The sequence below is a fragment of the Daktulosphaira vitifoliae genome, unplaced genomic scaffold (assembly GCF_025091365.1).
Source record: "Daktulosphaira vitifoliae isolate Bord-2020 unplaced genomic scaffold, ASM2509136v1 Scaffold_1, whole genome shotgun sequence".
NCBI classification, from domain to species: Eukaryota; Metazoa; Arthropoda; class Insecta; order Hemiptera; family Phylloxeridae; genus Daktulosphaira; species Daktulosphaira vitifoliae.
The window spans coordinates 30,861,424-30,877,504 of record NW_026099572.1 but is presented as its reverse complement, the minus strand read 5'-3'; the positions used below and the strand labels follow the sequence as shown (position 1 = coordinate 30,877,504).

General features: G+C 22.8%; 2 protein-coding genes across 2 annotated transcripts; one reads left to right on the top strand and one right to left on the bottom strand.

The window, feature by feature from the left end:
- Window positions 1-636: 636 nt before the first annotated feature.
- LOC126893917 (uncharacterized) lies at window positions 637-14,800 on the bottom strand. Its single transcript, XM_050664468.1, has 3 exons — window positions 14,614-14,800; window positions 11,312-11,536; window positions 637-923 (listed from the first exon to the last, which is right to left on the bottom strand). The coding sequence occupies exons 1-3, from the start codon at window positions 14,678-14,680 to the stop codon at window positions 793-795; spliced, it is 423 nt and encodes a 140-aa protein (XP_050520425.1). The 5' UTR covers window positions 14,681-14,800; the 3' UTR covers window positions 637-792.
- LOC126893915 (uncharacterized) lies at window positions 4,965-8,921 on the top strand. The gene is made up of 2 exons (XM_050664467.1): window positions 4,965-5,142; window positions 8,330-8,921. The coding sequence occupies exons 1-2, from the start codon at window positions 5,051-5,053 to the stop codon at window positions 8,754-8,756; spliced, it is 519 nt and encodes a 172-aa protein (XP_050520424.1). The 5' UTR covers window positions 4,965-5,050; the 3' UTR covers window positions 8,757-8,921.
- Window positions 14,801-16,081: the final 1,281 nt, after the last annotated feature.

Sequence of the window (16,081 nt, the reverse complement as noted above, 5' to 3'; positions counted from 1 at the left end):
TTTTGAAGAAAAAAAAATGAATAATTTTGTAAATAAAATTTTTGGACTTCGAATTTTAGTAAAATAAATGTAAGAACTTTTGTTTATGTCATTGTTTAACAAGGTTGATATAATGTTTTAAATGTCTAAGAGAGTTAAAAACTGTATAAGAATCAATCCCAGTCCTTAAAATTATGTAAAATTGTGTATTAGGCTCTAGAAATTATTATTAATGAACAAATAATTGACTATACTTGTTAAAAAGTATATCAATAATATAAGTTTTGGTTAATTAGTGATTAAATTATTTTATAGGAATAAAATTTATAATAACATATTTTAGAAACTGAAAATAAACTGAAAAATTCAATTTACTTATAATCAAGTAGTAATATTAATAAAGTAAAATATATAAAATCTGCATTTTTTTTTTTTTTTAATAAGTTTTTATTATGGGTATGAATATTTACAATCTGTACAATGTTGCACAATAAGTAAGTTAGGTAATTTGTACATGGCTGTGAATCATGTTGTTGTAAATCTTGTTTTAATCAATTTTTTTCACAAGTTTTATTAAAAGTAGTATGAACTATTTTCTTTTGAGACCATATATTTTCGATGCGGTTTTGAAGTGCTTATAAATTTTGTGAAATGCTTAAAAACAAATTGCTTTATTAAAATAAATAAAAAGAATTATACAGTTGTAACACGATGTAAGTTTGAATCTTAGTTCACAAAGATTAATACAAACTACTTAATGGAATATTTTGATTATTTTGAAGGATAAGGGCAATGTCGAAGAAACAATTTTCTTTAATCAATTTTTGTTCTTTTGCTGATTCCAAATCGCATAAAATTTGTGTTATCCAACGATTCTGCATTTTTTCTACGATTCATCAACATTGTTAAGAGCTCAGCCGCGTTAGGTTTCCAAATAGATTCAACTGAAACATGCAGTTTTAAAAAAAATCAATAACAATATTTAATTGTATTTTGTTTTAATGAGATTTTTAATCATTATTCATTTTTGCTATTATTTACAAAACTAAAAAGTAATAAATTAATGAATTTTATTTTTCAAATGTTTTGTCGTCTACGTATTTTTAATCTACGTTCATCGATTAGATCATAACAGTAAAAACTTTTATTAATATAAAATGTTCTCATCGTTTGTAAAAATTGACCTGAATAATATACTGATTCAGATTCAATATATTTATAGTGGTAAAATTGATCAAACTCTAAGAATTCGTATATAAATTGTTGTATTCAATAATAGCATATAAAAATGTAATAAAAAATAATTGTTGATATAATATATTCAATTATAATAGTATGTGGTTATTATAATTCAGTAACATATCATGTATTAATTAAAGTATTAATGGCGTATGTCAGCGTATTTTTTTACAGACTGATCCTTGCCTAGTAACGAATTTTTAACGTTTTTCTGAGGGAGATCCTAATATGCTTTAGGATCTTAGAAAAACGTTTATTTGAATTTCATATAACCTTACATTACACATTAAATAATGTAAAAATATCGATGCCTGGGATGTCTAGATCCCTATATTATGTATGAAAAATAGATTAGTTTAAACTTCCCAAATAACACCTGATAAAAAGTAACATTAATGGATAATAGAAGATTTGAATAATTAAAGGTATTATGACATTTTTTAGGTTAACTAAATAAATGTTCAGCAGTCTCAGTTATGAAAACAACCATAATTATATGAACAATTTTTAATTTATAAGTAATTAGGTGCTATTCAATGAGTATGCAGTGAAAATTCATTAACGTAAATCTGAAATCATTGTGGTCCAAAATTTCGTTTGCAAAGATATTAGCCAAATATATAATAATATTCCATATTATAAACAAGTATATATTTTTTGTACCCAAAATATTGTTTGTAATAATAATGTATTGATTTATTTTGTAGTTAGTGTTAGCTAGGAATTTAACTAAATTTGTAATAATTAAAAAAAATAAGATACCTAATAGAGTGGAACTAGGATATTTTTTTGTAAATAAATAGTACTATTAATATTTATCTTTAACTATAGTTATTTATTATTGATTTAAATTTTAAATAAACTTAACAACAAATGTAATAGAACGACTATAATAAGTCAGGATATCTTTTTAGAGCTGTTCATGATTTTCAAAAAAATAGTTGTTATATTTTTGATGGATATTAGTGAAATTAGATTTTGTCATCATTGTACGTTTTCTGCTTGATATCTAATGGATTCTTTGTTTATCGTTGTATCACGTTTAGCTGGTAACAAGCATAATAACATTTACTTCTCTTATAACTTTTGAATGTTCTTCAGGTGTCTTTTTATGTTGAGTCACATTAGTGTTGCAATGAAAAAGGACGAAAATAGGTCTTGGCCCTAAGCGAATTTTCGTAAAAGCCTCCAATGTAGAATTATAGGGTCATGTTAAAAATATTAAATGGTAAAAAATATAATTTTACCAAAATTTGTACATTAGTCGGTTTTTGTAGATGCATATTTAAAAAAATTTGTCCGGGTTCTTTGTTTTTATTACTATGGACCTACAATAATGTATATTATGGCTGATTAAAATTTCGAGTGAATAACCAAATAATCGATATTTTATGAAGTAGTGTAATAATATGTATAGATTCATTTCATTGCCTTCATCAAATCAGTCACTAATAATTTCTAATCTTGACTACAGAATGAATCAATAACAAATAATAATGATTTTCAAAACTTTTATTTAACACCTTCACTGCAATCTGTTTTTTTATAATTTCATAAAATGACCTGTTCAGAAAAAACTTAAGACTAAAAGAAAAAAAAGAAACACTCTCAGTATTATAACATCAAATAAATAGTTTGAATATTCTAAGTGAAAGAAATATTAGATAAAAAAAAAACAAAAGTTAAATAAAAAATAAACATACTAGAGAAGAAAAAAAAAGTCAAATAGTAAAAAAATTGAAAAAGCTAAGAAAAAAAGAAATAATTAAAGATTTTTGAGTTCAAAATGAGAGCTCCCAGAGTTAGATAAAAGCTGGAGATTTAGTAGTCATAATTCAGATAAGCTTCTTCCATTGCCTATAGATGATATTCCAGCATATAATTTGGCAAACTTGAAATCTGGTAACTAAATTTTAGTAAAGTTTTCAACAATACTAAAAGGAAGATAATTTATAATTATAGAGCTACAGTATTAAATTTATTCATTGATAAAAATGGAATTAAAGTACAATGCCATTAAATAAAGATGAAGAAAATACTGACTTTGTTATTATTGAAATTTATATGTCTGCAATAGATTTAGGATATATTTTGGGTAAATTATACTTCCTAAAACTATCCGGTGATGGTAAAGTTCTTCTTAAAAGTGAAATAGTTCAAATTCAAGTTCATTATATTATTCATTCATAATATGAATTAGCGTTAGTTAAAGTTTCCTAAATAAAATATTAACTAATTCTTAAATAAAATTGAAATTAAATAATATTTATACTAATTTTTTTACGCAGGGTTTGGAGAATCATTTAAATAACGAATGAATTTTCATTCATTAAACTTGAAATCAAATACATTTGCATTTTCATTTATTAAAAAATAATGCCTTCATGACAAAATGCATTAATTTTTTTTATAAAACGGATTTTGAGCTCGATAAATATTGGAACATGTTTTTCCCGAAAACTATACATGTTTAATATAAAAAACAACTATAGCACAGTATGGACGTGGCATAGTTGGAACAAGTATAGATGATATTTGACAGTCGTTAAAATTATTATCATAAGAAACGCTTCGATGCAAATTTGTAGATAGTGTTTAATTTTAAGAAATTGATGGACTATTCCAAAAGCAAAATTAATTCCTATTTCCTTTATTATTCCTGAATAGTAGTTTTTTGATTTAGAAGTATAATATATGAATAAATATTTATTATAGCAATTAAATATAGTATGAGATTGATATTAAATAATTTTGTATTGTAATTTTTTCAGAATTGCAACTTCTTCTACGATATAATAAACGATTTTAATGTTAACAATATAAATAAATTTTTATTCAATTATCCGAATATATAAGTATAAGGTTTTATATACAATTTTTTTAGACTTTTCAATAAATTTGTATGGCATTTTATTATCATTGTATTTCATTTTTAGGATTCTTAGGTAAGCGTAAGATGACTCATATTTTATACAAATATCAAAAAATAACTTAAAGTGACTTGCGTCATTTCATAAAAAAATATGAATTTGTTAGAGTGTTTTTTATAGACCAAAAAAGGTAACCATTTTCATTTATCATCCGATATATTGTTGGAATTCATTTTAAGCTGTTTTTCTTTATTATTAAATAATAAAAATTAATTAAGATTTGAAATTAGAAATATTATAGAAATATTTATTTAAACAGAGACACTTAAGTAAAAAAAAAAAACGCTTCTATGATTTAAATATCTACCATAATTATTTTATTGTATAAAAAGATAATGGTGATAACAAAAATTTTTTCATTTTTGTAATGACTTACAGCTTAAACTGATAATTATAATTTTAACATTACACTTAAAAAAATACAACTGACAATTTTTTATTTTTAAATTAGTTTATTTAACTCTAACTTATCGGTTTTACGTCGGTAGTTAAAAATAGCGATACTGATTTAAGAAAACTTGTATTAAGGTTTTTTTATCCCTGAAGGGATGAAAAAATATTTTTTTTGAAATAAACAATATTTTCTTTTCAAAAACTAAAAATTTTCTATAATTTCCGTGAAAATGAGTGTTTTACTTTTAATGAATCAACCTGTATATATTCAGACTCATTTAAATACTGTTGATTCAGTTAAGTACTGCATATTTTTCAATATTACTTGAAGATCCATTAAAATAGATGTTAACAAATATTCATTCAGCTTGATCCATATAAATAATTAGTATATACATACTATTTTTAATGAAAAAAACATATAAAAACCTATACACAATATGTTAAATCAAGTATTAATTTTTGATAAATCATCTTTTGTTTAAAAGTGCAAACCTAAGCAGTGAAAAATGATTTTAAATCCGATTTTTTTTATCATTACAGTAATAATAAATTTCCATCCAATGCAAGTTAATACATGTTGTATTAAGAATGTTCCTAGGTTTGATTCAAAATTTCAAATAGCTCTTACTCTGGATACTGGATTTATTTATCCCGACCATGAAGAATCAAATATACTTGACATTGCTACTATAAAGAAATTACTTAACATTAAAAAATTACCAATGGAGGAAACTATAAAAAATCCTATTGATCTAATATACTGTGACTTGATATGTGGTAATATGTACGTCATTTTAAATTATTTGGAGTTTTTTAAAAATTTGAATGATAATGATTTAATTGAATCAATAACTGGACGTATGCTAGCTTCTCTTTTTAAAATAAATAAAACAATATATGAAAAGCCATTCTGGCATGCTTACATGTATACATTGTATAGTTCAATGTTCCAAAATGAAACTGATGAAAATCATAAACTATTTATAGAATTTGCGAAAAATTCGACTACACAAGAAATACAACGCCATATTCATATGTGGTGTAGAGTAAATAATAAGTACAATGAAGGAACACGAATGCTAAATAACATAAAATTAATAAATGATCGACAAGCAAAAAATGATATCTTATTAGAAAATAAAACAGAAAATAATTGGGTTTCTCTAAAAAATATTTACTTACACCAAATATTAGAAGATAAACATTTTTGGAGAACCATAATTATTACATTCGGTGATCAAAACGAAGATGTTTATAAAGCAATATATGATGATATGAATAATAATTATGAACTGGCCAATAATTATTATTATTATGACCGTTGGGTCATGCAAATGTGGAAATATCTAGAGAGTATTTTTAATAATATAAGAATAGTCACTTTGCATTTAATACGGAACTATTTATATTATGCTGAGAATTATAGGAAATCAAACTCTAGTTTTATACGGAATGTTAATGTAGGTTATTATACGATAAAAAAGTTACTTTTAGAAAGTAATTTCTTTATGCAACTTTTTAATCAAACATATAATGATAATGTAATAGAAATTTTAGAAAAATTGGATGAAGGGCAAAAAATTTCTAATAATATAAATGAAACACATATTATCACAGTTTCAAAAATTGATGTCATAATGAAAACACTGTCATCAAATTTTGTGCTAATAAATTCCAATACACTATTTAATAAAGATTATTTAGAACGAAAAAAAATTGTATCATTAAATAATGTTTATGCGATCATTGTTTCATATCTTCGTTATTTAGAAATTAAAATTCCGACATATAGTATTGCTTTTTCTTTTANGTACCCTATTTAATAAAGATTATTTAGAACGAAAAAAAATTGTATCATTAAATAATGTTTATGCGATCATTGTTTCATATCTTCGTTATTTAGAAATTAAAATTCCGACATATAGTATTGCTTTTTCTTTTATGAGAGCATTTAAGAATTATACTGGAATATCATTTGGTAAACGAACTAATAGTGAAAAACTTATACAATTGTAATTGTTTTAGGATTATAGAGAATTGTAACTTCTTCTATGATCTAATAAACGATTTTTATGTTAACAATATAAATTAATTTTATGTTCAATCATCTGAATATATAAAAGTGAAATATTTTATATTTAATTCTTTATCGACTTAAATTTTGCAATTTTAAACTTTTTACTGATTACCTGAAATTATATTATACCAATATCCAGTATTGAAGATTGTTTATTATACAGTATAAACTAAATTACCTATTTTTTTGTATACAGAATAAATTAAACTTAAAGATTTCTGAATGTTCAAAAATATCATTATTTTATACATAATATTTTATTTTACATAACATATAATTAAACTTGATTTTTTTTTTTATAGTCTACCTGTACAAAATTTAATTTTTTTTGTAATATCATCTAGTTTCATATTCAAACTATTCGTTATTAAATTGTAATATTATTATTTTTTTATTTCATAAAATACATTGCATTTAATTTTAGGTATGAATGTTGTATACTGCACTTGATCTTTAAATGACATTAATTTCAAATAGATAAATAAGTACAAATATAAGTACTCAGGTGATAATTTAATCTATTATTATATTTGATCTCACTATTTACTCATATGAAAACAGTGACAAATATCTATTAAAAAAAAAAATATATATATTATATAAAGAAATAAAAAAAATTTATCTAATCTAAAAATAATTATATTTATTAAAAATATTTCATTAACAATAGATTCAAGTGTAAATTCGGAAGTGTGATTATTAATGACTAAACATTTCACCACTTAAGGTGAAATTTCTTAAATTAATAAAAAAATTTCAAATCATCTATTTCATAGAATAAATTATAAAAAAAAAGTTAAGTAGAAATATTTATTTTAAACAGAGACACCTAGTAAATAAATGAATAACGCTTCTACGATTCAAATATCTGCCATCAATATTTCATCGTATAAAAAGATAATGGTGAAATCAACAAATTTTTCGCTTCTATTATGCCTTACAGCTTAATAAGTCAGGAAATATAAATATGATCACAGATAGTTATAATTTTGATATTACACTTAAAAAAAATATATAATTTAACTCTAACTTATCAGTTTTCAGTATAATTTCGACAGTTAATGTGTTATTATAATTATAGGAAGTTAAACGAAACACTTTACTTTAATTATAAATTAATAATTCTGTATCTTATTTCCAAAAGTTGATATATTACAAAAAAGAGGTTTTGAGTTTTTTTAATATATTTAAACAAAAAGAAATATAAAATGTTATTTTTTTTTATTTAACAAGATAAATTATTTTAAGATGTTATTGAAATTTTATATTTGTTTTTGCCTCAATGAAAAATTATTTAAAATAACTAAGTGTTCAATGATAAATCAATCACCCTAAATAATGATGCAAATCCTTGTATAAAACAATATTGTCGCATCATAAAATTCTATTAAAAATAATTAAACTTGAACTTATTATTTTTTTCATACTAAATAAAATATACTTGTTGAGCTATAATAATACTATGCATTAAAAGCAATAAAAATATTGATATACAGAGTGATTCATTAAGGTTAAGACATTTATTTTGAACTATTGAACAGTTTAAATCTTTTTAAATGAAAATATTGTTTTATTCAAAAAACTATACAATAATATGTAGTTCAATTATTATTTTTCGTTCCTTAAAAAAACCTTAATATTAACTTTCTTAAATGAGAACCACCATTTTTAATTGTATTGTAATAGGTTGTATTAAAAATGTTCCTAGGTTTGATTCAAAATTTCAAATAGCTCTTTCTCTGGATACTGGATTTATTTATCCTGACCATGAAGAATCAAATAAACTTGACATTGCTACTATAAAGAAATTACTTAATATTAAAAAATTACCAATGGAGGAAACCATAAAAAATCCTATTGATCTAATATATTGTGACTTGATATGTGGTAATATGTACGCCATTTCAAATTATTTGATGTTATATAAAAATTTAAATGATAATGATTTGGACGAATCAATAACTGCACATATGATAGCTTCTCTTTTCAAAATAGATAAAACAATATATGAAGAACCATTCTGGCATGCACATATGTATATAATGTACAGTTCAAGGTTTCGAAATAAAACTGATGAAAATCATAAAAAATTTATTAAAACGACGAATTATTTGACTGGACGATCCTTACGATGACATATTGATACAGGGTGTATAGAAAATAAACAGTATAAAACAATAATTCCAACATAACAATGAGACAACAGAAATATAAAATATTATAAAATTAATAAATGATCGACAAGCAAAAAATGATATCTTATTAGAAAATAAAACAGAAAGTAATTGGGTTTCTCTAAAATGTAGTTACTTACACCAAACATTAAAAGATAGAAATTTTGGAGAAACATAATTATTATAACCATATAACGATAAAGTAATAGAAATTGTAGAAAATTGGATGGAGGGCAAACAGTTTCTAATAATATAAATAAAACATATATTACAGTTTCAAAAATTTATGTTATAATGAAAAAACTGTCATCAAAATTTGTGCTAATATCTTCCGATACATATTAAATAATGTTTGTTTAGATTGAAAAAAAATTGTATCATTAAGAGATGTTTATGCGATCATTGTTTCATATCTTCGTTATTTAGAAACTAAATTTGAGACGTATAGTATTGCTTTTTTTTATCAGAGCATTTTAGAATTATACTGGAATATCATTTGGTGACGAACTAATAGTGAAAAGCTTATACAATTGTAATTGTTTTAAGATTATAAAGGAAAAATAATTAAGAATTTATAAAAAATTATAAAGTAGTTATTACTTTTATGGCAAACGTGTATAAAAATTGAAGAGCTTGACACAAAACTTTTTAGATAATAATTTGTTATTAATTATGAATAAATAGTCTGCTAAAAATGTTCATCAGAGTAAAAAATATAATTTTATTATTCATTATTACTATTCAGGTATCTTTTAATTATCAAAAGTTAACCCTAAAAATTACCATACAAATTTTTTTTACGATTTACTTAATATTTATATTAGTTCATAGAAATATATAAAATTTTATTCTACATACACACACATATATATACATATTATGTATAAAAATTGTAGTCTTTTTTTTTTTTTTTTTATAAATACTGAGAATTTGAGGATATTGAAATTATATTTTTGACATTTTATATAATATTATTTAAAATGACTTTTATTTGTACTTTTTAACATTTGTTTTTAGTTTTCTACAGTATAATTGTTATCATTGAGTGGTTTCGGGAATAATTAATTTTGTTAAATCTACGTCTTTAGTCTTAGAAAATAATACTTGTTGAATGTAACGTACTGTTTAAATCACCAAAGAACATTATACACATTCAATTAACTTGTATGTTTTATGTACTAAATACAATTTCAATGAGAAACATGACCTAATAAATGCAGCATTTCTGATTTTTAGAACTGATAGTTTCAAAATGATTATCAAGGTAATTGAATTTATTGAAATTATGTATAAGCAAAATGTCAAGTTATATGTGACATTTTTTTCATAATACATTTTATAGTTATTTTCTCGGTTTGTTAAATATTTTTATTATTTTTTAATTGTACATTGAAATGATAACGTATGTGTTTAGTTTTGATAATGGTAACTTAGTTCCCGAAATACGCATTCGCGATATTTTAGTAGTTTTTGTGGCTTTTAGAATTAAATAAATTTTTTAGTTTTAAATTTATATCATTAATATAGTTTTAGTTTTAAATATACATTTAAAATAAAGCCTGTAGTTTCATATAAACATAAAAAAATTACAATTAGTATAATGACAATTAAACGGAAGCAGGAAGTAAGCAGCTTGTAAACAGTGATAATTGTAAAGTCCGTAGGAGTAACTTGTATTTGTGTTCCAAATATTACATTATTGATATGTAACCATGTATTAATGTAACTCTTTGGTAAAACTAACACTATAATAGTGTATAGTAAATATTTTAGTAGAAATATGAATAGCTAATAGATTCAATGGATTATAATTACTTCTGTTTCCTTCATCATTCAAATATTCTCGATTAGTGATCATAGCATACGGCAATACTACTCCAGCTGTTTGACTGGTCCTTAACCTGGCTACAGGATGATATGGAACTGAATATCGTTTGCTGTTNATAGTTTCAAAATGATTATCAAGGTAATTGAATTTATTGAAATTATGTATAAGCAAAATGTCAAGTTATATGTGACATTTTTTTCATAATACATTTTATAATTATTTTCTCGGTTAGTTAAATATTTTTATTATTTTTTAATTGTACATTGAAATGATAACGTATGTGTTTAGTTTTGATAATGGTAACTTTGTTCCCGAAATACGCATTCACGATATTTTAGTAGTTTTTGTGGCTATTAGAGTTAAATAAATTTTTTAGTTTTAAATTTATATCATTAATATAGTTTTAGTTTTAAATATACATTTAAAATAAAGCCTGTAGTTTCATATAAACATAAAAAATTACAATTAGTATAATGACAATTAAACGGAAGCAGGAAGTAAGCAGCTTGTAAACAGTGATAATTGTAAAGTCCGTAGGAGTAACTTGTATTTGTGTTCCAAATATTACATTATTGATATGTAACCATGTATTAATGTAACTCTTTGGTAAAACTAACACTATAATAGTGTATAGTAAATATTTTAGTAGAAATATGAATAGCTAATAGATTCAATGGATTATAATTACTTCTGTTTCCTTCATCATTCAAATATTCTCGATTAGTGATCATAGCATACGGCAATACTACTCCAGCTGTTTGACTGGTCCTTAACCTGGCTACAGGATGATATGGAACTGAATATCGTTTGCTGTTTAGTTGGTATGTCAGGTAGTGTGGAGAATCTGCATAGATTCTCTCGTCCATTCGATTATCATCCCAAGGGGCTGCTGCGAGGCCATCAGCACCTTCGTCTGAAATTTATCAAATGATTTTATTCGTTGTACTTGATAACGTCGAAGCTAATAATAAATTTTTAAATTGATAAGCAACCAATAATTATATTAGATAGAATATTTTATGAAACGTTCAATGGGTATTGACCGATATAAATAATGCACAAGCAATTGAAGTTTGTACAGCCTATAAATTGGTGTTATTTGATGATTATTTTTAACTAAGAATTACGTTAAAAGTCTTGCATTCTAATTGAATAATTTAATGAGTTGTTGATTAAAGAATTATGATATTATTTTAATTTTCTCATGGTATATGCATAAACTAAACAATAGTTTAATTGAAATTTCTAAATAATCACACCAAATTGGAATACAAGTATCAAATTTTTATAATAGTATTTTACTTAACTATTATAATATGTACCTAAAATGGAGTTAAAGATTTAAGTGAAACAGATTTTTCTATAACTGATTTTCTTTAATAAATCTTTGTGTTATTTTATTTGTTTCTTCGTAGTAGTAAGATATTTTTTAAGTAAAACACTTAACATTTTTTTAGGTACATTGTTGGAGCAATCAAATAGGAATTTATACGTAATATAAAACATAACATTTTTTTGTTGTCCAAAATTGGATATTCTTAAAAAACATACAAACGAGTAATACTTTTAGTTACAACGTTGTCCTGAGAAGGTATTAGGATGATTTTTTATTCTAGTACAACCAATTTTGTTAAACTGTTTTGTTGATATCTTATATTGTTTTTATAATAAAAATAAATGTAAAAAAGAAATAATACCTTTATTTTATTTTGTATTTATTCTTCAGTACAATATAATATTTTTTTGACAATCAATTTCAATAACTTGTTTTATTTTAAATTATTATTCAAAAAGATTAATGAATATTTGATAATATTTAAGTGTCTTATTTTATTATAAATTAACACAATATTAAAATTATAATATAAAATATATAATTATGTAATTGATCGACTTTAATTGTAACTCATATACTTTTCATTTCCTAATATTATTTCTAAATAACTTGTTCTAAAGTTATTCATCAAAATTGTTTGCATAAAAAAAGCTAAAAATAATTTGGAAATTATAAAAATAATTATAAATTTTGTAATTTTTCTTATTAGTGATAGCTATAAAAATATGTTATAAACGTAGTCTAAGAAGGCAATAATTATTTAAAAAAAAATTATTTCAACTAAATAATAGTCGAATCAAAAGTTATAAACGTTATTAGTTAGGTTTGATACACTCTTTTTACAAGATGATTTTTTTATCATATCCCCCTCAATTACTTACAGAATAAATAAAATATAAAAATTTTTTTTTGGTTATATTTAGTTACACATTATTCTTGAATTATTAAATTATTAATAAAATGTTAAAGTTTTTAATTTAATAGAAATGGCATTTGAATTTTTAATATAACTTAATTCGTTTATTAGATATAAACATTTAAAGTTTCAAATTTTTGAGTTAATATACTTGTACAATACACAAGGGATTACAAATACAAGTAGCTAATTGGTTTTTTATGACATCAATATCGCAGGTACACAGAATTGTTATTATCAATGGTAGTAAGGCACATTGTTGTGAGTTTATAAATACACTAACTGATAATATAAAAAGTTTATCTATTGATATTCATAATTGATAATAAACAATCCGTGACTATGACAGCAATGTCATAAAAAACCAATTAGCTACCTGTATTTGTAATCCCTTGTGTATTGTACAAGTATATTAACTCAAAAATTTGAAACTTTAAATGTTTATATCTAATAAACGAATTAAGTTATATTAAAAATTCAAATGCCATTTACTATTAAATTAAAAACTCAAATATTTTATTAAATTCAAAATATGTGTTCTCAATTAAAAAAACGAAGTTGATATCTTTACAAGGCATAAGGGATGAACTTAAAAAGTATTACATAGTTAATAATTCAAGAATAATGTGTAACTAAAGATAATCAAAAAAAAAAAAATTTTATATTTTATTTATTCTGTGAGTATTTGAGTGGGTTATGATAAAAAAATTACCTTGTATAACTAAAAAAACCACTACCTTATTTTATTATTATAATTATTTTGCGATTAATTGAGGAGTTTATGATAAACGAATTACTCTGTATAGGTGAGATCGGTATTAGATAATCTTCTAGGATTAAAAAAATATATTATTTTGCGAATTAGACTTGGTAGATCAATAAAAAATGTAAAAATAAATTAAGTAAATTTCTTAAGGGGAAATATTACAATTTTTTAGAATTGTCTTAATTATTTAAACTTGTCTCATTGAAAAAACATCTCGCCCCACGTCTGGGACACAATGACAAATTTTATTTTTTTTTTAAATAATTAATAATTCTTAAATTAATAAATAGTACTGGTTAGCTTTTACTAATTGGTATATAAAGAAGTATTTCTACTAGTTATTATGATTGATTTTTTTTTTGAGAGATTTAATTAAGCACTGTTGGATTCCACCTTTTTCTAAAAATAATTTATGTACTCATATAAATACTGTAAAAAGAAATTTAAATTTAATAACTGATATTTAGTTTTACATTTCTCGGTAGTTTTTCAATTAGACAAACAATTTTTTTATTATTATTATTATAAGTGTAATATACAATTTTTAATTTTTAGATAAATATAAATTTAAAAATATGTAAGATTTTGCAAGTAAACCGATTTTTTAAAGATGATAAAAAATAATAGTTAATGTGTAATGCCGATCATAACGATCAACATTACAAGTGTTTTGCTTTTAGTATTATATATTTAGTTGAGAAAGTTGTTTGTAAATTTATATGTTTACTGTAATATTTGATTTTTTAATAAAAATACCAATTGAGTTTATTAAATATTAGTACCCACAGCCTTACCAACTCATATCAAATATTATGTATAAATAATTATGCATATGTATGTTATCATGTTGACTAGATCAAAAGTAGCTAATATATATAAAGTATTTGATTTTTATCAAATATTTATAAATAAATTGCAGTTACTTTTGATCTCGTCTTACACATTTATATGTATAAGATTTGAAGCTCTTACCGGATATAATAGCGGCACCAACAGTAATGAAAAACACAACGCTGGTAACAAAATGTAGGTAAAACATGGCGAAAATACTTATTTATAAATTTTTTTTAGATTATAGAATGTTAACTATGCGGAAATAATTTAAGTAATGTGATGGCTGTTCTAGTGGCATCCACAGCGCATTCTGAGACATCAAAGACGACGTTTAAAACTTTATATAAGAGTGGTTGGAAATAAAAGCGCCGACTAGAGTAAGTGGCAAATATTTTCGCATGGAGCGCATAAAGTCACTGACTTACTTAATGTTGGACAAACTTGGATAACAACTACTTAAATGAAAAAATCAACTTAATTTTTAAGTATTTGATATTAGTTGTATCTATCTATTAAAATAGTTATGTTAATGGATATATACAGTTTAAAATTAAAACTATATTAAAAATATTATTAATTGAAAACTAAAAAATCAAAAATATTTAACTCAAAAAAACCACAAAATACAGTTATACAGTGTTTGACATTAAAAAACAAAAAAATTAAAATAAATTGGAATTATTCTAAAAAATATCATTAATTTATACTTATTTCTTGTTAAATAATTTTTGTTTAATTGTTGAAATTTATTACTACATAATAATTAACAATTTTTAAACATCAACCTGTGCTATCATTAAGCGACTAGTGTCATTATATTAAAAAAATTATCAGTTGTATCAGATCATTTTAGTAGATTACTTCATGAATTACATTAATATTCTTCTTCAATCTTTATTAAGATACGCATTTATATTTTTTATATACAGATAACAATGCTATAAAATTTCAAAAGAATAATTGTTATATACATCGTTCTTTTATTCAAAATACAAGAAATTCTATTATTACTAAGTCCAACAAAGTATTAAATCTATAATTTTTTACTGTTCAGAAGCAAACAATATATATTGCATTTGGAAACAATTGTCTGCTAGAGATTATAACATCACAATACACAGTTTAATTCATATATGAAAGATGTTTGCTCAAATAGTCCCACAAAGCTAGTTATTCGATTTTCGTATAACTAAACTGTCGTAACTATCTAAAACTGCAATACTATTGTCATGATAGTGTCGCTATTGTAGATAGTTGTAGTGACGTACCAAAAACCGCCTCTTAAGAAAAACGTTGGGAATATTGTTGAATTTTTGTTTTAAAAATCGATTTAATTATCGATATTGGCTTTTTTTTTGCTTTTGAAAAATATTATAATTTTAGGTTAATTTTCAAAATGTATTTTTAAAATCAAAGATAAAATATTCTTGCGGAAAATCATGAAATTTTTTTATCGAATAAATTAAATAATATTTCCGATTTTTTAAGAAAAATAAAACTTTAAAAATCTACTCGTTTTTCCTCAGAGTTTATAAAATAATTTCAATGGCTTTTGATTACTTCTGCGAAGTTTTATTAGTATGCATTTAAAAAGACATTGTTTGGT

Excerpts from the sequence above, each read along its gene's own strand:
- LOC126893915 (XM_050664467.1), top strand. The coding sequence starts at position 5,051 with ATGATTTTAAATCCGATTTTTTTTATCATTACAGTAATAATAAATTTC. Across the intron at positions 5,143-8,329 it reads TGTATTAAGAATGTTCCTAG|GTTTGATTCAAAATTTCAAA; the intron begins GTTTGATTCAAA and ends AAATGTTCCTAG.
- LOC126893917 (XM_050664468.1), bottom strand. The coding sequence starts at position 14,680 with ATGTTTTACCTACATTTTGTTACCAGCGTTGTGTTTTTCATTACTGTT. Across the intron at positions 11,537-14,613 it reads TGGTGCCGCTATTATATCCG|ACGAAGGTGCTGATGGCCTC; the intron begins GTAAGAGCTTCA and ends GATAAATTTCAG. Across the intron at positions 924-11,311 it reads GAATGATGAAGGAAACAGAA|TTGAATCTATTTGGAAACCT; the intron begins GTAATTATAATC and ends TGCATGTTTCAG.